Raw genomic sequence first — 24,577 nt, 5'->3', positions numbered from 1 at the left:
AAGTACATTTTAGTAGTGCAAATTGAAATATGGATATTGTAAGCATGTTTCTGGGCCCTGCCTAACGAATTACTTCAAGTGATTCGCAGAAAATAAGGAAATGTTTAGTAAGAAATCGGTAAAACACGACGTCAGCTATAAATAGAGATCGGAGTAGCTGACAGCTGCTGGTGATTGGTAGTGTGTGTGAAAAGAAGGGTTATAAAGAGAATAATAAAATATTACGACAGGCGGTACATTTAAACAGGAAGAGACACAATCTTATTCACTCGGGCTGTTTGTCTACGAGCTTTACCTGTAATACTTATCGTCGCTCATGTGGGTCCTCTTCTCGCCATGAGTGTGTTGGTGATCAAGAAACACCCTGTACCTGCTAGTTGGTAGTAACATTTCTCACAACGAGAACTCCATGACGAGGAATTTTTATTAAATAGGATGTGCATCATTAAATGCAATTCACTTCCCCTACGCGATGCAGGAGTATTCGCACCCGTTTCCCACGTGATCGACCTTCTCATGGTGAGAAAAGTTTCGAAGGCGTTTTCGACGGCTGCTTCGTTGTTGAACCTGTTTCGTGTCCAACCATGACCCCAGGGTACTGTTGTCGTGTGAGTGACTGCAGTCATGTCCTAGTACTTGAACTATGGGCAACGACTGAGGGGACGAGTAAGTGGTACTGAGAGTCGGGTGTAGTATTGGGCACCTCGGACATATTCTGAGTGATGGTCCTCCTTGAGTCGGGAGTAATGTTGGGCACCTCGGACATATTCTGAGTCATGGTCCTCCTTGAGTCGGGAGTAGTATTGGGCACCTCGACCATATTCTGAGTCATGGTCCTCCTTGAGTCGGGAGTAGTATTGGGCACCTCGGACATATTCTGAGTCATGGTCCTCCTTGAGTCGGGAGTAGTATTGGGCATCTCGGACATATTCTGAGTCATGGTCCTCCTTGAGTCGGGAGTAGTATTGGGCACCTCGACCATATTCTGAGTCATGGTCCTCCTTGAGTCGGGAGTAGTATTGGGCACCTCGGACATATTCTGAGTGATGGCCCTCCTTGAGTCGGGAGTAGTATTGAGCACCTCGGACATATTCTGAGTCATGGTCCTCCTTGAGTCGGGAGTAGTATTGGGCACCTCGGACATATTCTGAGTGATGGCCCTCCTTGAGTCGGGAGTAGTATTGAGCACCTCGGACATATTCTGAGTCATGGTCCTCCTTGAGTCGGGAGTAGTATTGGGCACCTCGACCATATTCTGAGTCATGGTCCTCCTTGAGTCGGGAGTAATGTTGAGCACCTCGGACATATTATGAGTGATGGTCCTCCTTGAGTCGGGAGTAGTATTGGGCACCTCGACCATATTCTGAGTGATGGCCCTCCTTGAGTCGGGTGTAATATTGAGCACCTCGGACATATTCTGAGTCATGGTCCTCCTTGAGTCGGGAGTAGTATTGGGCACCTCGGACATATTCTGAGTGATGGCCCTCCTTGAGTCGGGAGTAGTATTGAGCACCTCGGACATATTCTGAGTCATGGTCCTCCTTGAGTCGGGAGTAGTATTGGGCACCTCGACCATATTCTGAGTCATGGTCCTCCTTGAGTCGGGAGTAATGTTGAGCACCTCGGACATATTATGAGTGATGGTCCTCCTTGAGTCGGGAGTAGTATTGAGCACCTCGACCATATTCTGAGTGATGGCCCTCCTTGAGTCGGGAGTAGTATTGGGCACCTCGGACATATTCTGAGTCATGGCCCTCCTTGAGTCGGGAGTAGTATTGGGCACCTCGGACATATTATGAGTGATGGTCCTCCTTGAGTCGGGAGTAGTATTGAGCACCTCGACCATATTCTGAGTGATGGCCCTCCTTGAGTCGGGTGTAATATTGAGCACCTCGGACATATTCTGAGTCATGGTCCTCCTTGAGTCGGGAGTAGTATTGGGCACCTCGGCCATATTCTGAGTCATGGCCCTCCTTGAGTCGGGAGTAGTATTGGGCACCTCGGACATATTCTGAGTCATGGTCCTCCTTGAGTCGGGAGTAGTATTGAGCACCTCGGACATATTCTGAGTCATGGTCCTCCTTGAGTCGGGAGTAGTATTGGGCACCTCGACCATATTCTGAGTCATGGTCCTCCTTGAGTCGGGAGTAATGTTGGGCACCTCGGACATATTCTGAGTGATGGCCCTCCTTGAGTCGGGAGTAGTATTGGGCACCTCGACCATATTCTGAGTCATGGTCCTCCTTGAGTCGGGAGTAGTATTGAGCACCTCGGACATATTCTGAGTCATGGCCCTCCTTGAGTCGGGAGTAGTATTGGGCACCTCGACCATATTCTGAGTCATGGTCCTCCTTGAGTCGGGAGTAGTATTGGGCACCTCGGACATATTCTGAGTGATGGCCCTCCTTGAGTCGGGAGTAGTATTGGGCACCTCGGACATATTCTGAGTGATGGCCCTCCTTGAGTCGGGAGTAGTATTGAGCACCTCGGACATATTCTGAGTCATGGCCCTCCTTGAGTCGGGAGTAGTATTGGGCACCTCGACCATATTCTGAGTCATGGCCCTCCTTGAGTCGGGAGTAGTATTGGGCACCTCGGCCATATTCTGAGTCATGGCCCTCCTTGAGTCGGGAGTAGTATTGGGCACCTCGGCCATATTCTGAGTCATGGCCCTCCTTGAGTCGGGAGTAGTATTGGGCACCTCGGCAATATTCTGAGTCATGGTCCTCCTTGAGTCGGGACTAGTATTGGGCACCTCGGACATATTCTGAGTAATGGCCCTCCTTGTGCTCAAGAGGCGAAGACTATAGAATCAACCGTAGGTCGCTAACCTGTCAGAGGAGAGACATTCACTTGGACTATGTGTAAGTAGATTAGCAGCCTGCTTCACATAATTTACCGAGCTGAGAATATTTTAAGCAAGCCTCCGGGAGTAAAGGATTTCCAATTCGTTTTGACAGTGCAGGATTCTTTGGAAGCAAAGAGGTGACAGAAAAGTTATTCGATATTAATCTATCGACCCACAGTAATGGGGAAAAATAACAAGTAAAGTAGAAATGGGCGAGTTAGGAAGAGTTAGGAAATAATGATATTTCGGTAAGTGGAGATTATGAGGAAGGGATAGGAGAAAATCAAATGCTTTTAACAAGTGTTGAAAAGGGATGGGCGGTGTGTGGGGTACGGAGGGAAAAAGGGAAAAAAATAATGTTCTGAGTTAATCTGGTGAACTCATAGTACGGTACAGGTGGAAGGAATAGAAGAGGAAATATTCATCTTGACGTCGCGAACAACCAAGCTCACAGAGTAATAAGATGAGCCTGGAAAGTTAGTAAAGGTCCTTCTGATTTGACGAAAGCAGTAATTGCACCTATTTGTAAGCAAGAGGACTGCTAGAACCTTCAAGGTACTTCAACGACACTGATGATGGTGATTCCTTCGTGCACCGGGCAAGGTATTCACTAGTATTTTTGGAGGGAGAAACCAATAAATGTCTTATACTGTGTTGGATGAGACCAGTGTGGTTTCAGACCTCAGAGGGGTTTTCATGGTCAGGTCTTCAGTATTCGTCACATAAGTAAAAAGTGCTATGATATGAATAGCAGGTTGTGTTTATGTTTCGTAGATCTAGAGAAGGCATATGACAGAGTACTTCAGGGAAGGATGTCAGCCACACTGGGAGAATATAGGATTAAGCCTAGATTATTGGGAGCAATAAAACTCACTTATGTTGACATTGAAAGTTGATGGTAGAACGAGTTCTTGATTCAAGGTACTTACAGGGGTGGGATATGGCTGCAATCTTCAATGTTGTTGTTCATAGTTTACAAGGATCATCTACTGGAAGGTATAAAGCGCCAGGGATGCTGAAATGTCGTAAGCATTTTGGTGTTAATGGCAGACAGAGCTGAAAGCCTGCAGTCTAATTTCTTGGAAAATAAAATAGGTGCAGTGAGTCCGACATTAATATTGGCATTACCAAGAATAAAGGGGCTCCCTGGCCAAGGCGGTAAAGGCGTACTCGGTTCACCCGGAAGGACTTGGGTTCGAATTCCCGTCAGAAAGTCTTAAATTTTAGGAAATTAGATTTCCTCTTCCGGAGGTGTATATGGCCCTGAGGTTCACTCATCCTACACGAAAAATGAGTACCAGGTTAATTCTTGGGGGCAAAGGCGGCCGGGCGTAGAGCTAACAACTCTACCCCATCAAGTGCCGAGGTTACGAATAGTGGAAGCCTTTACCTTCCACCACTCCCAGGGCCTTCGTGGCCTGTACGGAGATGTCTTTGCTTTTTTTTAATTACCAAGAGTAAAGTCATGTCAGTGGGGAAGAAAGTTCCGAGAACTGAATGTCAGGTCGGAGATACAAAACTGGAACTTCTGCCAGGAAGCAAGGTGCAGCAAAATTAATGCAGTGAGCTCTGGGATGGAACGGTCTGTTTTCAGGAAAACTTCGCTGTGTGGGAGTGCAAGCTCGGGGACTCTGGATATCTCGTCCATACGTTAGTTGTAATATACATTGCAATAGCGAGAATGAAGTCTAGAAACACCGGGTGGGAACAATGACAGGAAGGTACCCAGAATGAGAAGATAAATGCTAAGTGATGCATAAGCTCCATTGATGAAGCGGTACTCCGGTGTTGGTGTCGCGTGAGGTGAATGGAGGATGGTGGGTTACCTGCGAGAATAACGGAGTCAGCCATCGAGGGTAAGAGCAATAGAGGAGACCAGGACTCAGTTTCTAATTATTTAAAGACAAGAGGTGTGGAACCAAACGAGGGTACAGCAGTCTATAATGATGATGTCCCTATCACGACCCCAGTGTGTCCTACTCTCTAGTTGACGTCCGTGATAAACCTGCACGTCTTAGTACGGCACATAGTCTACTCCTGTCAAAGAACACCGAGAGGTCTGCTCAAGGATTAACGTGTCCATCCGACAGATGAATGTCTTCATACCCTCACTTTACGGGCCTTTCCCTTCATTTAGACATAACTAGTATTATTCATGTTATGTTCCAGTAACTACATTCGTATGTTTTGGGAGATGCCGACGTGCCGGGATTTTATCCATCAGGGTTTATTTTATGTGCCAGTAAATCTACCGACACGAGACTGACATACCACCGAACTGAGCGAGGATCGAACCTGCCAAGTTGGGCTCAGAAAGCCTGGGCTACTGAGGGCAGGACTTCTTCATTCCTCCCCTGATTATAGGCAATACGGTGTGCTCATCAGCCAGTGACATCGCTAACTACAGCTAAATGTCGGCTTCTGTTGTTTAATATGACAAATGTCTTCCGTCCGACATTCGGTAATTCATGAGGAGAAGAGAGCTAGAGAGAACTCACCTTTCACAGACACCCAACGATCTTCACCTTCGGGCTTGTAAACTCCCATCCAGGGGCTCCACCTACAACTCTTGTACATTGTAGGGAACACCTCGCTTCTCTCCCGTTCACTTTCCAATACCATGAGATCGCCTCCGTCTCTCTTGCACTGCTCCCTGGCGTCACTCCAACTCTTTTCTTCACGGTACGTCTTATAACAGTTGAAACCTTCAAACAGTTGGTAACCTGTGGGCAGTTAGAACATCACATTTAAATAGTTAGTTCACACTTTTAGATTTTAGACTATCCTACGTGTGAAAATGACGATCCTTCATTATTTGTCCTACTCATTGATGCATGACATGGGCAGGAGACACCATAGCGTACAGAAGAGGAGATAATGAACTGAAGTGAAGGACGTGAGGTACGATAGCGGAAAAGGAGAGGGTTAAACGCGGTGCCGACATGCAGCCTACTTCGGTCATAAAGCAGCAAGCGATTTGCTCAAGGCTCAACTTCGCCCTCGCTCTAAGTGAGCAATGTGGTGAGGTTTGTAATGAATCCAAGCTTTTGTACGCAATGCACCAGCACCTCTCCCACCCGGCTGGCCAACATTGTGATGGTGAAAATTGTTTCGACCAACGGGACGCCTTAAGCATCTTGCCCAGCAGGCGGACCAGTGCTTCTATCTACGTGATAAACTGATGTGTGCAGCTCATTTCAGGAGCTGGACCGTTTGGAGTATTTTCGAGATGATTTAGCTGTCTTGGAAACAGCCAGCTCTCTTCGTATTCCGGAGATGTGAAAAATGAATAATCAACAACATCACCGTCGTATTTCCTGTACTTGGTCATGAATACTTAAATATGTGTGGCGCGCCTGAAAGTGCCCAGTTTTCAGCTGAGTAACTTGGATTGGAAATTGGGCATATTAGATTCTTTATGTTGCCGGATATTCCTAACGATATCCATAACGTTTTATTCTACTGGCTACCATGTGACTTGAAACCAATGATTCCTACACACGCCTGCTCTAATTGTATGATGATATGAATTAGAATGTTTGCAATTATATCAACAGGGGTGAAGTTCAGTCCAGGATGCATTGCTTTGGGCACTTTCAGACGCGCCACACATATTTAAGTATCCATGACGAAGTACAGGAAATACGACGGTGATGTTGTTGATTATTCATATTTCACATCTCCGGAATACGAAGAGAGATGGCTCTTTCCAAGACAGCTAAATCATCTCGAAAATACTCCGAACGATCCAGCTCCAGAAATGATTCAGAGTTAAACATACTTCCTTCTGTAAGCTTTAGCTCGTGTAATATCAACGTCCATGCTCCTTCTCCCACTCAAACATTGCACTATGGCAGCAGTAGCACGATCATTTAAGGCCCTTCACTCAAATGAGAGGCAAAGTGGTGGTAAGTCGTGATGATTAAGCGGTGCCGAAAACCAGTGGGAGATTTTGTTTTAAAAGAAGAGAATCCAAGGCAATGCATTCCGTTCTTAACTTTCAGTTGATATTTCTTTAACATTGTATATAATATAATTATTTCCTATTCTTGTTGACTTATGTTCAGATTCGGGATTTTTATAGTGACATCAGTCCGCGTGGACTGCCTCTTCTCTCGAGAGTTACGTTTCCTAACTGTCCTCGGGAGAAATTTCATCGATCTCCGTAAATTACTTTACTTTCATCAAGAAGCAATGCAAAAAATTGATATCACAGATACAAACAAATTATGAGTCGGATTTGTGTCCTTTCCTCGGACAGCCTTCTCCCACTGCTCTAAATGGCTACCTGAAGATGATCGGTTATGTGTACGAAACATGCGGCACTGTCTTCAAGCGCAGTAAGACATAACGCAAGACGCACTATGTATTAATGACTTCCTCTTGAATTTAGTTGCATTTCCCCTGTTTTGTTGCCACCTCCATTTGCTCACTATTAATAAATCTGGAGCCGCCTAAATCTACATTAATAACTCATTAGAGGGGGCTTTTCTCCAACTGCAAAGTTTCTAATATGTACAGTATTTCCAATAGTTGCGAGCAATAGAACCACTAGAATGTGGTCTACATTGGATTTCTTAAAAGTGAACGACACATTACTTCATCATTTGTACAACTTTTGGTTAAATTACACGAGGCATTATTTTACAATATTTTAAAAGTTAAATCTCAGCGGTTGGCAACACTGCATTTATGAGTGTTTCTATCTCATTACGCCTTGATTAGTCACAAAATGCAGCTGTTTTGTGTTGGCCTGCGAGGCCCATGTTATACATTAGTGTAGAATAAACGAGCACTTACACAAAACAGGAGCACATATGACAGTCAGTAAAACTGAGAACATCAGCACTGATCAACGGCATCCACACTGGGGAAGAACCGCCGTTCTCAGACCGAATTATAATAATACTGTGAAAGAAAACAAAGGCCAGGTCATGTCGTCTTAGAATGCCCTAAACCCGCACATATTGTGCCACTCATCGGAAAGGCATCCGCAGTTGTACCAAGTAAAGTAATGAGAGTTACCGAGCGCAAGAGATAAATGGAGAACTTCTGCTTGACCACTGTCTGCCTCAAGGTCTATAAAGAGCTTCCACATGTTCTCCACGTGCCCAAGGAAACGCGAGGGAAGAATGGAATAACTGACAGAGGGATGATCTATAATTCAAACTTCAGCAAGTTTTATATACAAAAAAATTCACAAGATTCACGTGTCTCTTGATTTAATATTTCAGAAAAATGTCTTGATAATTATTCTTTTCATACGTAATATTGATCATCTTTATGTTTGTGTAATTAAAATTGAAACATGGCGTGACATGCGTCACTGGTGTGTAACCATTCAGGGTTCTGTGAGAGGGTGCATGTGACTTTAGGGTCTTCAAAAGGACTAATTCTCTTTAGGGAGACATAAACAGTTATCCGCGTTGACGTTATGTTCACTGAAATGTATGGTGAAAGAGAAGTTGTAGCAATTACAAGTTTCGATCAAATCGTCACATACGACTTAAGTCAGAAAATGATGTTCTGAGAAAAACACGATCAAAGTTTTAGAATCTCAGCCAAACGAACACGCATATATACCGGCTATTATTTTGAAGTTATATCACTAGTATAATTCTTTCCTAGGGTTAGTATGTATTTACTTTAACTCGAAATATTGTTTATTTAGTACATATGTTTAATCACAAAAGCAATCAATAAAGTAACTGTTATGGCACCTCGCCCAATTTTATAGTCTTACTCTGTCATTTTGATGAAGGCGGTGCCCTTCAGAGTTTTTCTTAATGTTAATATTATTTAGTCAGCGAATCTACCAAAAGGGCACTTTGCTACCTCCTGCCTTTGGTGTATTTATCAATGTTAAACTTTTTCTTTAATTAACTGCTATTGGCATTTTACCAGTTTTTCTCTCTCTCGTTATAACAGAGGCTGTGCCTCCAACTAAAATTATCAAATGTAAAATTTATGCAGCGCAAGTTTCGATAAATTGCAAGTCATTAAATTAAACTTAACCTGGCAACGTTTCATGTAAAAATATTATCCTCTGTTTTTTGTCAGACATATAAGACGACTTGTTTTCAGATGGTGTTGTAAGGCTTTCGACGTATTTGCTATTCAATTATTCATGTGAAAAAATATCAATGATAAAGCTTTTTTTGTAAACTAAGTGATAATTTTAAATCTGTGGTTCTGATATCCGTTCTCTCCAGGAGATCCCCCAGGGGTTTTGTTTCCTATTTCAGTCAAAAACCCCTACAAGTGGAATTCTCCATTCGAGGAACGGTTACAATCCTAATGTGTACTGTTCGCAGCTCTCAAGAGCGCCCCGAACAAGTTGAGGAGGGAGACGAGCCTTTCTCTGAGAGTCCTGCGGAGTTCAGCAATAACTAAGGATGGTTGCTAAATTTTGTACGTATTGCAATTCACCTGGAAACAAAAGGTAAGTATGGATTCCTGGTAGTTTTATTGAAGTAGTTTCCAGTTGCTTTCCTGCCCAAAATCGTGAATCAATCTTAGATAATAATATTATGACTGCGTGCCGTAGGAAAGAGCCATAAACGGGAAGGTGCCTTACTAAATGTGCACATCCAGATATTTGTCTCATGCAAAACTGAGAAGCCACGGAATCACCTTGGGGGATGTCGAACCCACAACCTCTACGTGATAGTATCATCGGCTCGCGTGTGGGGCCGCTGTGCCGTACGCTGCGATATGTGGAACTCTCACCGGGTCCCGCCTTCACTTCGGACCTAAGACGCTCTCATTTCTCATATTCTCTCTACTCGTGCACTCGCTCTGCAGACTGCTGCTCCAAGCAAACACCTACACAGTAACTGCAGGGTGAGTACTTTATCTGTGGAACGTGGAATACAACGATTAAGAGCTTTACTTTTATGTCTGAACAAACTAGATCCAAATTTCCAAGAAACACATGTACGTTCGTCTCTCGTACACAACTCATAGATAATCTGATTAACATCTTGAGGGTTTATCACTCACCTGAATGAGGACAGGACCTTGGTTTCGTAGTAGTAGTAGCTGTAGTAGTAGTAGTTGGTGTAGTAGTACTAGTTGGTGTCGTAGTAGTTGGGGCAGTGGTAATAGTAGTAGTCGGTGGAGTAGTAGCAGTCGGTGCAGTGGTGGTATCTGGTGTAGTAGTTGCAGGTGTGACTGGCTTCATATATTGAGACGTCGAAGTAACTGGAACAAAAATACGCATGAAAAATGCAATTTCTGATAAATAATAATCCTGAAAATCTATCGCAAACTATGCAAATAAAATCCGTATGGAATCATTTTACGGTCTGCGACAAGGCCTACTTCAGATTATGGTTATGTTAAAAAAATCGCCTGTACCAAGATTATTAAAATAGTGCGTGTGTCTCTTACTTGTAATGATTCTATTTTGTCCAGTTGAAACACTACTCATCATGATAATTCCGCTCCAGAAAGGTGTATATGGTTTGTTGTATCATTCATGAAAGTGAAGAAAGGTTAGATTCCTTACTTAGGTCCTTTTGAACACAATCATGAGTTTAAGAAGGAGGAGGTTAATTTTGATTTGATGACAAATAAAGATAAGTTGTTGACACATTATATTATTACTGTATTTTCAAAGCAGAGTCATACAGCAACGGACTTGATATAATTTAGATCTCCTACAGACATGGCATTCATTCCAGAAGGAAACTCAGTTTGACAGCCAGATCTAAATTGCCTACTGATGCCACGCTTCCCACATCGCTGATTACCTAGTGAAATATTTCCGCGTCTGCATCAATTCATCCGTAACTGTACACCGCAAAGAGATGAGCCCTATACCTAGAAAACATTAAGTTCTAAACATTATCATCTTTAGCTTTTCCATACCATAAAAATACTTCTTCCGCCGGTATAAATACTCACCCAGCTATCGATTTTATCTCATCTGTACAATAAACACTCCAGTTTTGGAAGAATCTTCGCATCCATTACGTCACTTCTCAACCATGAAACAATTCCTTATACAATATCTGGTAAATTGTTCCTGTTCTCCGTCAGCAGCCTGAACACTTTTTCATACTTATCCCATATCTCCCTCCCGTCACCTGCTCTTTGTTTGGGCTATGATCGTCCAATCTCACCTTAAACTCCGTACAGTAACGGTTAGCACAATTACTTGCAAAGCACGTGGTCTACGCTTTTTCCCACTACTTTGAGAAATGTAATGTTGGCAGGACTGCAGGTAGGTAGTTAAATATGATCACCTCGATTAGGAGTGCTGCTGGAAAGAACTGCATAACCTCGGAAAAGGACGCGAGTTCCCATTATGACCAAAAGCATTCTTCTGTAACACCACATTTCAAAGGCCTCTACTCTATTTCTCTACTTAGTATGACTCTAACGTTACAGACAAATACTTCGACAAACGACGGCCTGAATTTTATATTTATGGTGAGTAGAATGTTTCATTTACAAGATGGCTTCCTTTAGCAAATATTCTTCTTCGGTAAATGAACGGATAGTTTCTCCTTTCATTCGTTATGTTACTTCCTAGCCACCCAAATTCCTCCACTTCCTTTATGAGTGCATTTCCTAGTCACGTGCTTCACCTGACCTTATCTACTACATTCCACTGCCCTTGACATCCTCCAACAATGACGTTCCTCCATATCCAATATTGCCTGCTCTATATACACATTTAACTGAAGGAGAGGCAGACCACGCACCTGCCTCGCTCGCTGACCTCTGCAGTTTGTGTTACTCTTCGTTCCCTGTAATTCCAATCCTCTCAAGCATTTCAGAACGCCTAGTCCCGTAGACAATATCGAATAGGGAGGAGACTGACGCAGGCACGTTCCCTAGCTGATTGCCCCTGGACACGGAGGAGATACCGCCCACAAACACTGCAGTCCTACTTCTTTGGGGTAAGGAACACCGAGTGTGAATGAGAGTTCTATGGCAACGATCAGGTCTTACCGTGTACTGGTGGATGTACAGAAGTCACCGAAACAAGCTGCTCAACTTCACTGCTATCACATGATCTTCTTTCTTGGTGGACATTCACGGCTAATTCCCATTGGTTCTCCGTCAACGTCAATCGCCGCGTATCAACCTGTAACGAATATTGAACTCTTAAGACATAGAAAATTATAGCCCACATTCAGTTCACAATCCACTATAATTCCAAGGTGAGTATGAAGCATCCATTTGAAACAACCCTTCCTACTCACATTCCTGTTTTCTTCCTCGCACGTCACATTATGCCCAACTACCATACCACACAACCACAAATGGTGCTTTACTCGGCGTTTCGCCGCACCATATATTGGCAATCGGAGCCGTAACTTACGGAAAACCTATAACGTACTCCCAGAGATGCTGTTTGTTCGTTATTCTTAGATATTACTAAAACATCCCAGTTTCATTTAATTCGGTACAATTGTTCGTGTGTTTTAGAACTGAATGTTTAAAGCACGGAATTTTGGTATTTCTTGACATTATTCTCCTGCTGTAAAAAGATACAATATGTCCAAAAAGAAATTTATTTTTCAAACGAGACTTCTGATGTCTCCAAGCCCGGCTTCAGTGACCATAGTTTCGAGATAAAGGAAGTGGAGTGGACGAAATCACAATCACATATCAGAGTGAATATAACGGAGAGATTCAGGGATCGGTTCGGGAATACGGTACCGTAGACGTAGATGCATTTCCAGGCGGTCTAGCAGTAGATATGACCTGACTGGACTACTTCTTACGGCTCCAGGCAGTGTAGCAGTAGATATGACCTGGCTGGACTACTTCCTATGGCTCCAGGCATTGTAGCAGTAGAGATGGCCTGGCTGGACTACTTCGTACGGCTCCAGGCAGTGTAGCAGTAGATATGACCTGACTGGACTACTTCTTACGGCTCCAGGCAGTGTAGCAGTAGATATGACCTGGCTGGACTACTTCCTATGGCTCCAGGCATTGTAGCAGTAGATATGACCTGGCTGGACTACTTCCTATGGCTCCAGGCAGTGTAGCAGTAGATATGGCCTGGCTCGACTACTTCGTACGGCTCCAGGCATTGTAGCAGTAGATATGACCTGGCTGGACTACTTCCTATGGCTCCAGGCAGTGTAGCAGTAGATATGGCCTGGCTCGACTACTTCGTACGGCTCCAGGCATTGTAGCAGTAGATATGACCTGGCTGGGCTTATTCTTACTGCTCAAGGCAATATTGCACTAGATATCGATTGGCAGGACTTCTTCATTAAACCCAAGACGGCGGCAGTCTCCACTTCTACGGAGCTCTTTTTTTCCCTCAGGGTCTCCATCTGGGCCGGACAAACCTCTCAGACATCATCCTAAATCAGGGGGGGGGACCATTAAGAGATATTTCCAGCCATGCCGATGTTCCTGGAATGATTTCTTAAAGGAAAGGTCTAGTTTCTACTTTATTTATTTTCCATAAACCCACAACCTGTGTGTTACCGTTATTATATTACTTAACAAGTTCAGTGCGGGATTAGCATAGGCTGTTGTCACAAAGACAAACTGTGTGAAATGTCTGTGAAATATAAATTCAGTTAACGACTAAGTCCTAGCGCCTCCTGTGACGATCTCTCGAATTAGCTGGCTGCTTGTCTTGGGGCAAGCATATTAGCGACATGCAGATATTATTTTAAACACGTTATTTTTTTCCCAGCAATAACAACACAATCGTGAGTAATTACGTCTGCTATGAGTTACTCCACTTTCTTAAGCCGTTAGTGGTTAGCACGTGCAAAGCAGGTTAGTGTTTGATGCACTATGATATCAAGGACATATTAGATTACTTCCGCAAACTGTACTGTGGTTTGAAAGTTGGTTTAAATTTGAATGGTGCATGCAAATATTTATTATACACAGCACTAAGTTACGTGTATTAATCACATACAATATTATCCATCCAACACGGAAACACAACTCTGAATTTGATAATACACGGTACCGTTATTATCCAATGTCCACTGGCGTTCTTGTGGCCATGCACAGACAGGTCCAACTTCGAGCCCACAGACGATGCACAGTGGTCTGTGCTCGCCAGTGAAACTGCTAGCGTCAGGGGCAAGAGAACCTGGAACAAGTACAGAGTTCAACAGTTAACTATGACTAAAATTACAGCCTAAATGAGGTTATGACAGAAAATATGGCACTTCAATGCAGAATACTGATTTCAGCTTCATTCGCTATCCATCCTCAGTCAAACAAACACATTACCTTAGATCGTCAGCCCCGCTTGAAAACTTTGATGGTCAATTGAGAAAACAGCCCGCAATATTTTACTGTGTAAATTAATCGTCCGCTTCCCTTTACAATTTTAAGTATTCTGACGGGATTTATTAACTTGTTCCTAAGTATTTGTTAATTATTGTGACGAGAGCTTCATGAACTTGGTTCTAAGTACATGATAAATGATATGACCATTTCACGGCCCTTGATACATTTTCCTCTGTCGTGGCCAATATTCCTATAACGGAGCCTTGAAAACTACAGCCCCGACTAGTCCAAGTAACGAGTGCCTTGTGCAGAGACTCACTGTAGTTAGGGACAATGGCTGGACTGTATTTTCTCTGAACGTGAACCAACAAGTGGAAATGTAGAATGAGGAGCTCGAAATCTCTGATACTTTACAACATATCTGCGTCTATCACAGTCTGATGACCCGCAGGCTTGCCTTTACAAATTGGAAAGACAAAATTCACAAAAACAAGCCGTAGCTTCCAAAGCACATTACCTAGGTTGGGTCTCGAATCGAGAAGTTCACTTTACATTTGGGTTTAAAAAAGGTACCCAGAATCGGTAGGAGCAGTTGCTTCTAGTTTTACATTAGACGGGGCTTGAACCTCCAATTTTAGTACACAATGATTTTACAATACGCCCGTTGTCGGGGCTGTAAAGTACGTTACACAGACCCTTAAAGCAGAAGGGGTGTATTACTCACATAATTAGTTATACCTGGTTATCCTCTTTGTATTAGTGGAACCAAACAAGAGAGGATGGGACCTTCATGAATTTTAGTGAAATGCGGACACACTAACTGTTACAAGCTTACTAAAATTTCTGAATCCTCCCGAGTTTCACACACAGAATTTTCACATAATTACATTTCTGCCATACCTTGTTAATTACCTGCTCCCCCGTCTCCTCTCCCTTATTACACACACAAGTCAATCAGTACCAGACACATTTAAATATAGTATCAGCCGATGTTTCCTGAAGGATTTACTTTCATATATTTTGAGTGAAAAATCAATTTGATATTATATCATTTGATGGGCTGATTGAATTGTTCACAGTTTTGATAACTTCTGAATGATTAAAAGAATAACTTACTGCCGATATGTTACCCAACTTCAAAATACCACTTCTCTCCCAGGCTGATAAAGTGCTTTTAAAACCAGCGAGCAGTCCAAAATTGATGCCAGGGACATATTGTCCCGGAAGTCAAACTACTAGAATATCTGACGGTTTAAGGCATGTCACACAGGTAAAAGCATAGTCCACTTCATGAGGCCGCAATATCGAAACAGTGAACGTAAATGCCGGCAATGTCTACAAGTTTTCCTGTAGGATTCCACCATACACCTCTCTAAATGTGTCATAATTGGACATAACTACTTACCTTGGAGCACCTCCCCATTTACTGTACTTCACTGTACTTGCATGAAGGAGCTATACGAAATGAGCTCAGAGTTGCTATAGTATCCCCAGTTTACACGTGACTAAGTGACAAACATATAAAGGGGATAGTTATAGTCCAGATAGCTTGACATGTGATGCACGTAAGATAAGGAAAGCATTCCTTCTTGTTACATTGCACACAATGATTCAAACTGCTCTGATAGAAGGAAATTTGTGTTTAGGAAAAGTCATTCCACTAAGGAAGGGTTCAAGCAAGATATGGCAGATATTTTATACTCAGGAGGCCAAATGGACTGCATCGGTATTGACCTAATCAAAGTCTATTGAGAGAGCAGAACAAGGAAGAGACGGCCTTTGGACCGGACAAGGTGTGACTGAATAGGTGGCAACATTTCCAGAAAGCAAACTCAATGCCTTAGAATAGTTGGAACGCTGTCGGGTTATACTATGGTTAAGAGTCGATCCCGCAAGCCAATGTTACTGTTTTCTTGCATGTTAATTACTGCGTCGATGCTGTGAAATCTGCACATGGGGATCACAGCAAGTACCTAGGTGGTCTTTCCAGATCTCTTCATATGGTTATGGGTGTATTTAGGAGTTGTAGTAGGAATGTCAGACAGAGGCGTATAAGTCACTGGCAAGACCCATTCAGGGTACGAGAGACTCACCAGATTACTTGACTCAAGAACTACATGAAAAGATCCAGATGAGAACAGCGCAATTTGCTCTGGGTGGCGTCCAACAAAGAGCAGTGTTATGTTGGAAACTTCGTGCTGGGAAGACTTGTGAGTAGGAGACGAACATTTTCAACATTATTTTGATTAGTAATACATCACCACACTTAACTCTATACAAGGAAATTGTCAGGGATAGAGTTTTATGTGGTTTGCCTGCAAGATTCTGAGCATGACCTAAGCGTCATCTTAGACACTTTATACGCATATTCTTTGAGGAAAGAATGGTGTGGAAACAGACTGATGACGTGAATCAGATCTTCGTGAAAGTTGTGGAGACATGTGAAAACCTTTGTCTACACCTGAACTTAAAGAAGACCAAATACATTATTGTGAGCAAGGCCCTGTGGGTCAACGGAGCTCCGATACTGAGAATCGCCGTCAACGAGCGCTGCAGCTTCGTCTTAGGATAGCGCGGAGCTGTGTGTATGGAGTAGAGTCCTGGACTATGAGGAAAGATTAGGAGCGTTTGAAATGTGGGTCTACTGTATTGACCAGGAGGTGTAAAACTGTGCTGGACTGCTAAGGTCATGAAGCGTGTCATATCATGAGGCGCCCTCCTCCAAATAAATATACAAGGGCACATCGAGAGAAGAGGGGTCCTGCGAGACCCCGCACGTCTTGACTGGGGAACCTGCGACTGTGGTTCCGCCAACAACAAAACTAAGATCGCCAACGTTCGATGACGGATAAGGCACTAGGACTCTATCCAGTGTGATGCTAATTATTCCGGTAGACTGAGCGTCCAAAGGGACGGGAGGATGAAAGTGGAATTGATCATTTCTACAAACACAGAATTATGTACTCTTAATAACGAATTGCCCCTCTATTGCTCATGTGAAGAGACCACACTTAACTGTATAGCTTGGTGCCTGCTGAGAGCCTCTCTTTGCTCTCCTCCGACTTACCTCCACCACTGACAGCGTACTCTTGTGTTACATCACTTTCCCTTTGAACATTCAACAATCATAAAATATCCCACCGAAGTTCTATGAAAATTCCATTAATCTATAGAGATATACCATACTTAAATTACCCAGCTCCGTGGCGAAATGTTTTTTTTTTTGCTAGGGGCTTTACGTCGCACCGACACAGATAGGTCTTATGGCGACGATGGGATAGGAAAGGCCTAGGAGTTGGAAGGAAGCGGCCGTGGCCTTAATTAAGGTACAGCCCCGGCATTTGCCTGGTGTGAAAATGGGAAACCACGGAAAACCATCTTCAGGGCTGCCGATAGTGGGATTCGAACCTACTATCTCCCGGATGCAAGTTCACAGCCGCGCGCCTCTACGCGCACGGGCAACTCGCCCGGTGCGAAATGGTTTGGTACAACGGGTACCGGGTTTGATTAGCTGCCGTGTCCAGATTTAAACCTTATTTGCTTAATCGGGGCCCGTGTATTTGTCATGTCTTCTGAAGTAGGGGCCGCATTCCCAGAGACATGCAGGTCGCCTATAAGACCTGCACCATGCGTGGTCGGAGGATATTCGCCATTATAATAATAATAATAATAATAATAATAATAATAATAATAATAATAATAATAATAATAATAATATATTATTATTATTATTATTATTATTATTATTATTATATATATATTATATATAATATATATATTATATATATTATATATTATTATATATTATTATTATTATTATTATTATTATTATTATTATTATTATTATTATTATTATTATTCTTTCGAATGGGCCACCAGAGGACCACGTGCCAATTTCAATTCCTTCTTCTTTGTTCTTTCCTTTTCTTCCAGTACGCTATCATCTGTTCACTATGTTTCTTCTTTCTGTCTTCAGACCACTTTGAACCAGTCTTTTTTACTTTCCTACCTTGGAATCCTTCTATTTTCAATACTTTTTTCCGAAAGCATTCTCTATTATTTATTTCTTCTGTTGTTATATTTTTTTCTAAATCCTTTCTTACTTCATTGACCCAGCTTGTCGTTGATTTCTTACTCCACAAATATCTGAAAATCTTACTGGTTAATCTACTATCTTGCATTCGATATAAATGTCCAAAAAACATAAGTCTCCTTTTCCTCATTACATCTGATATCTTTTCTATTTTTTGATATATTTCAGCATTACTTCGTAATTTCCAACCTTCTGCTGTGTTTTGTGGGCCTAATATTTTCCTCACGATTCGCCTTTCTAGTATTTCTAGTTTATCTAAATTATCAAATCAAATCAAAATCTCTTTATTTGCAAATGAGGTGTCTACCTCGGTGGCAAATGGTACACTAAAATACATTATTGTCAAGCACTAAATTTTAAATTAACAAGAGACGAAGAAAATTTTGCTAGAATACAATTTACACTAATAATTTGTTCTATTAAACACACACATCATCCTTAATAAATTTATATTGTTTACAAAATTCTACTTATAATATCTTACAAACATAGTCAACTCATATACAGTATGTGAAATTACTTCTAATAATAATATACAACTGGTATAAGATTAAAATTAACATTGAATTTATTTACATATTTATATTTTACCAATTTTGGAACCTAAGTAGCATAACGACCTGCTGCGTCTTAACCAGAGCCCCTTTTGCCACCACTTTTCAGAGTTCCTTAAGGGCCTTCACAGCTACCGTAGCGGTCCCAGGGCCCTCGAAGTCCCCACTGTACTTCACCCCTACAGGCAGTCCCCTACTTGGGCTGTCCAAACTCCATAGACCAGGGGATGGAATTAATTTGATCACACACATTTTTTTTTTAAATTTACAATATTCTGCACTGGTCGAATGCCCTCTAACATTTCATTTATTTTCTCTGTTGTTGTTTATTCTTTTCTTGAATATCTGTACAGATTTTGGAAAAGGATCAAACACTACCCCTGGTGAACTGTTTCACTCCTTCACGCCCTTCCCAATGAATGAAAATTTACCCCAAACGCTTCTGCTAAAATTCCTTCTAATTTTGTACTTGTGGTCAGTTCTACCAATATAATTATTTTCCAACTGAAGCCTCTCATGGATATCTGTCCATGCTTCTTCTCCTGTATAGGCTCTATATAATCCTATAAGTCTAGTTTTCTCCCTTCTCTTACTTAAAGTTTCCCAACCAAGTTCCTTTAACATTTCTGATACACTACTCTTTCTCCTGAAATCCCCTGTTACAAACCTTGCTGCTTTCCTCTGCACACCATCTAGTTCTTTTATTAGGTATTCTTGGTGAGGATCCCAAACACTGTTTGCATATTCCAATAATGGACGCACCATACTTAAGTAACTTTTTTCTTTTAATTCTTTGTTGCATCCTTTAAGTAGCCTCATTATGACATGTAACGATCTGTATGCTTTCCCAACAATGTCATCAACATGACCCTTCCAGTGCAAATTACTTTCAAATCTCACACTTAAGTATTTGCACTTGCCATCTTTAGGGATAACTACCTCATCCAAAGTATATTCAAATTCAGTTTTAAAGCTCCTGTTTGTAAATGTTGTAACAGTTGATTTGCCTCCATTAATCTTCATATTATTTTCTTCAACCCATTCTTGGATACTCTCAAGGTCCCTTTGTAATTCTGAGCAATCCTCAATGTTATTTATTTCCCTATAAACAATTATGTCATCTGCATACAATCTTATTTTCGATGTTATATTGTTCCCTAAATCATTTGCGTATATTAAGAAAAGTAACGGACCGATTATACTACCCTGTGCAATTCCCTTCCAAACTTTCTCTTTCTGTGATATATTATTTCCTACTTTGACTTTCTGAACCCTTGAATTTAGAAATGTTCTTATCCAACGTATAACCCTTACGTCCAATCCTATTCCCTCCAATTTCTTTAATAATATTCCATGTTCCACTCTATCAAAGGCTTTGGAAAGATCTATGGCTATGCAATCTAACTGGCCTCCTGAATCCAACTGATCTGATATGTCCTGCTGAAATCCCACCAGTTGTGCCTCGCAAGAAAATTTCTTTCTAAATCCATACTGGCTCCTCATGAACCAATTTATATCATCACATATCCCTCTGATGTACTTTGCTATTAAACTCTCCAGTATTTTACAAACTATACTGGTCAGGCTGATTGGTCTGTAGTTCTCTGGTTTCCTTTTATCACCCTTTCCTTTATAAATTGGTATTATTATAGATTCCTTCCATTCCTTTGGTATTACACTATTATTTATGACATAGTCAAAGAGAAATTTTAAATAAGGCACTATATACCACCCCATTGTCTTTAATACCTCCTCAGTAATTTGATCACTTCCTGCTGCTTTTCCTTGCTGAAGCAGTTGGATTTCTCTGAAAATATCTTCATTTGTGAATGAGAAGCTTCTTGTTTCCCTATGTGTCTCTCCCTCTCTATCTTCTGTTATGGTTTCCAAGTCCTGACAATCTTCTACTGAATCTCTGAATTCCCTACTGAAGAGGTTTGCTTTCTCAGTATCTGTTAAATAGTGTTCACCCCCTTCTCCCACCATTGTAGGGATTTGGATTCCTTTTCCTTTTTGATTCCTAATATATGAATACAGCTTTTTCCATTTCTCTTTGTGGCCATTACCCTCTTGAAGAATGCCATTCATATAATTCTCTTTTGCTACCTTTTTCACTCTATTCAGTTCCCTCATTAGCTGTTTTCTAGTTTCTCTATTCTCCCTACCCTCTTTGATTTTCCTGTTTACTATTATACATTTTCTTTTTAATTTTCTTATTTCCCTTGTATAATAAACAGGGTCTGAGGTCATTTTACCCTTCTTAACTGGTACAAATCTCTTCTCTCCTTCCCAAATGATTCCTTTAAATTTAGCCCAAAGTGTATCCACATTAGTCCCTTCACTTATCCAACAACTGAATTGTGATTTAAGGTAAGTCCCAAATTCATCAACTTTAGTTTTTGTGTATAATTTCTTGTCTTGTGTGACCCTCTTATTAAGCCTTTTTGGTACCAGTCCTACATCCATTATTACAGCCTTATGGTCACCTATTCCTTCAATTACCTCAGTTTTATCAACAATTTCCCATGGTTTAACCAAGAATACATCTAGTAAGTTATTGAGACGAGTTGGTTCTTGTACTACTTGTGTAAATCCTCCCTCCCAAATTAACTTATTTGCCAGTTTCTGTTCATGGGCTTCACTTGCAGCTCCATTCCATTCAACTTCAGGCAAGTTTAGATCTCCCCCAATTATTACCATATCATTATTATTTTTATGAGTATAATCTATTATTTTCTCAAATATTTCCATGTCTCTTTCCTCTCTTCCAGGCCTATATGTTCCTATAATTCCCACCTCCTTCATATTATGACAAACTAATTCTATCCCCAATATTTCATCCCTTTCATCGGTAAACCATTCATGTGAACAATAAGTTTCCTTCACCAGAATAAACACCCCCCCCCTCCCTTTTTATCTCCTCGGTCTCTACGATAGACTGTGTACCCTTCTGGAAATACTTCTCTATTACCCACCCCTTCTCTCAACCATGATTCTACTCCTATCACCACATCAGTCTCATAAGATTCCATCAATGTACCGAATTTTAATTGTTTATTTACTACACTCTGACAGTTTACCAAGAGCAATCTCAGACCTCCTTCCTCCCTAAAACTTGACTGTTGCAATTGGGTAACATTTGACTCATGAGTTGAGAACGTCCCTGGAACCCAGATCCTTGTACATAGATCTTGATTTAAGGGTCTGGGATTTCTGGCAAGTTTCCCTGTATGTGCCAGTTTAGTGGTATGGGTTTTCTTAAGTACAGATTAGTTTGCAAATCTCTGTTGATAATTGTAGCAATTTGTCTACAGAGATTTGCTTTTCCATTACCATTCAGATGTAACCCATGCCTAGTGAACATTTGCCTGCCAAGACCTAAAGTATCTACTACATAGACATTTCTAAAACTCTTACATAATGTCTTGATTTTTATATTTACATCATGTACAGCTTTGTTCACACATGAGTCCTCTAAAAGGTCATACCTAGGTGGCACATCAACTACAATTACTTTTGAGTCAGGTAGTTTGGAAATCTTACCTCTGAGAGTCGTAATTAGTTTCTCACCTTCATTTGCAGCAATGTCATTTGTACCACTCACAATTACCACATAATTGTCCTTCTCTAACACAGGATCACAACTTGAAAGGACGTCTTCAGTTTTGGCACCTGGTTTTATTAGTCCTAAAACCTCAGTTTTTGGATTCTGAAGCTCATCCTCACCTTCATTATAGTTTAATGCCAGACATTCGCTTGCATATAGGCATTCTGGCTTCTCTACTATGTTGTAATGCCTTATTTTTGCATTTTTCGATAGGCATCTTTTATTGTAGATATCTTTGGTGACACCATAAGCTCTCTCCATTTTATGTACCCTCTCCTCTACTGCAGATTTTTCTAAACCATTTTCTTGGATTATTTCCCCTAGATATTTGAATTATTTTACCCTTTCTATTTGGCCAATATCTGTTTTCAGAAATTTTGGTGTATCCCAAATATTTGTTAAAAATTTTGTTTTTTCTGCAGAAATTCTTAAGCCAGTTCTGCTGGCGATTCTTTCCAAGACATTTACTTGGGTTATTATTATTATTATTATTATTATTATTATTATTTATTATTATTATTATTATTATTATTATTTGTCCAACACTTGTCCCGTTTCACTACGAGATCGGGTATGAGGTGAGATGAACCTCTCGTGGCGGATTTTTTTGACCGGATACCCTCTGACGTCAAAATTATCAGAGACGTTAATGAGATGAAATGAATTACCTGACATATGATAGGAAAGAAAGGAGAGAGTGGAACCTGGTGCCGGCACATAGCCTTCTCCTGTTGAATAGCACCAAGGTGGCTGCTTATGGTCGAATCAAAGGTAGCAGCGTCGTATGGCCTCACTCCGTATGAGCACTGCGGAGACGTTCAGAATTTAATCCAGGCATTGGACACGCAATCTAGTGATTAGAAATTGCATGCCGCCAACACCTCTACCCTGCCGGCCGACATTCGTATTGTGAACATCCTATCGACCAACGGGACTCGAACCGGGTAACCGCAGTGTCACAGCGTTTATACCTCAAGACCAAGAGGCGGGTTGTTATTATTATTAGTAGTAGTATTAAATTTCCAATCCAAGACTGACATCACTTCTCCCTTGACCCCTTGTTATCAGCTACAGAGAAATAAACAAACACTCACCAAGAGAAGCGACATCCTTACGAGTTCTGATAGTGGTATGTTTAGCTCTGGCTTGGTATTTATTTCATTGACTTGAGTGTTAAGAAAGTCTCGCATGCTCAATGCTGCCAGCTCGCTGGATGACCTCTGAGTATCTTCGACGTCATATTCTGATAACCGAGCGGAGGTTTACCACGCAAAAAACTCACTGTGCGAGCCTGTAACAAGAAACTAGGAATAAAGAGCAGATTCTAACAAAACTCTTTCACTTTGTGACTAGAAAAGTTACATTTATTCCATACTGAATCTGAGCGTTTTTAGACGCGATGCTCATTGTGTTACTCGTATCCTTAATTTTCTAGATACGTCAACCAAACTTCATATTTAGCTTCTACATATACAAGGTATGTTTCGAGGTTCATGGCATTTCAAACTCCCGGAATGGACTGGGGGTTTATTTGGGACAGAAATAGTGAATTAACTACCCCACATTGTATACAAGACTAACCTGACTGGTAAACGACCAATGAGGAAAAAAGGTTTAGAAATTTATTTCCATTAAGGCAGGCAGATTCCAATTAAGTTTGGTTGTATATATTTTGTGGGAGTGCAAAATCACGGTCTCGATTTCGTATAAACCCGCAGTGAATTCAGTGATTTAGAAACAATATGTTTGGTTCTATAACATTTTCTCCTACCTCCCACATTTATGGTTGAAATTGAGTCCGAAAATTTGAATAGGGTGAAATTTGGGTACATTTTTACGCTTTACATTTTTTGTATACTGATGTATAAGCTAGAAACATGAAATTTGGTTCACACGTGGCCTTCAATCGTGCCAATGTGCGCACCAAACTTGATGACTCTATATTTCTTATAAGTGTGTCAAACAGTGAAATATATTGCAAAAATAACCGTATTCACGAACAATCCAGAAATACAGCCAATACAGAGGGATACGAAAACAGATCATAGGGCCAAAGTTGTAGATCACTCCAAATTGAGCAGAGTTCGTGCCATCCGTTTTGGATACGACTTATCGTTCAGCTAACAAATAGCTCAAAAGTAATATCTGCACAGTCATTAAAATTGGGTCCATACTTCGATATTTTGGGGGATAAAACGTGAACAATTAGAACATCTTGGAATTTTGCCGTCGGTTACAGGCCAGAAGCT

At 41.3% G+C, this 24,577-nt stretch overlaps 1 protein-coding gene across 1 annotated transcript in view; it reads right to left on the bottom strand.

Moving 5' to 3' along the window:
- The window catches only part of LOC136886212 (hemolymph lipopolysaccharide-binding protein-like), a 28,940-nt gene extending 5,503 nt beyond the window's left edge, over nt 1-23,437 (bottom strand). The window contains exons 1-5 of the mRNA XM_068230555.1: nt 23,423-23,437; nt 13,806-13,931; nt 11,810-11,945; nt 9,851-10,051; nt 5,347-5,571 (exon numbers count right to left, since the gene is read on the bottom strand). Of these exons, the coding sequence (XP_068086656.1) occupies nt 5,347-5,571; nt 9,851-10,051; nt 11,810-11,945; nt 13,806-13,931; nt 23,423-23,437 (703 nt within the window). The remainder of the gene's footprint in view (nt 1-5,346; nt 5,572-9,850; nt 10,052-11,809; nt 11,946-13,805; nt 13,932-23,422) is intronic.
- Nucleotides 23,438-24,577: the final 1,140 nt, after the last annotated feature.

This window comes from Anabrus simplex, chromosome X (genome assembly GCF_040414725.1).
Source record: "Anabrus simplex isolate iqAnaSimp1 chromosome X, ASM4041472v1, whole genome shotgun sequence".
NCBI classification, from domain to species: Eukaryota; Metazoa; Arthropoda; class Insecta; order Orthoptera; family Tettigoniidae; genus Anabrus; species Anabrus simplex.
This window is presented reverse-complemented; position numbering and strand designations above follow the sequence as displayed.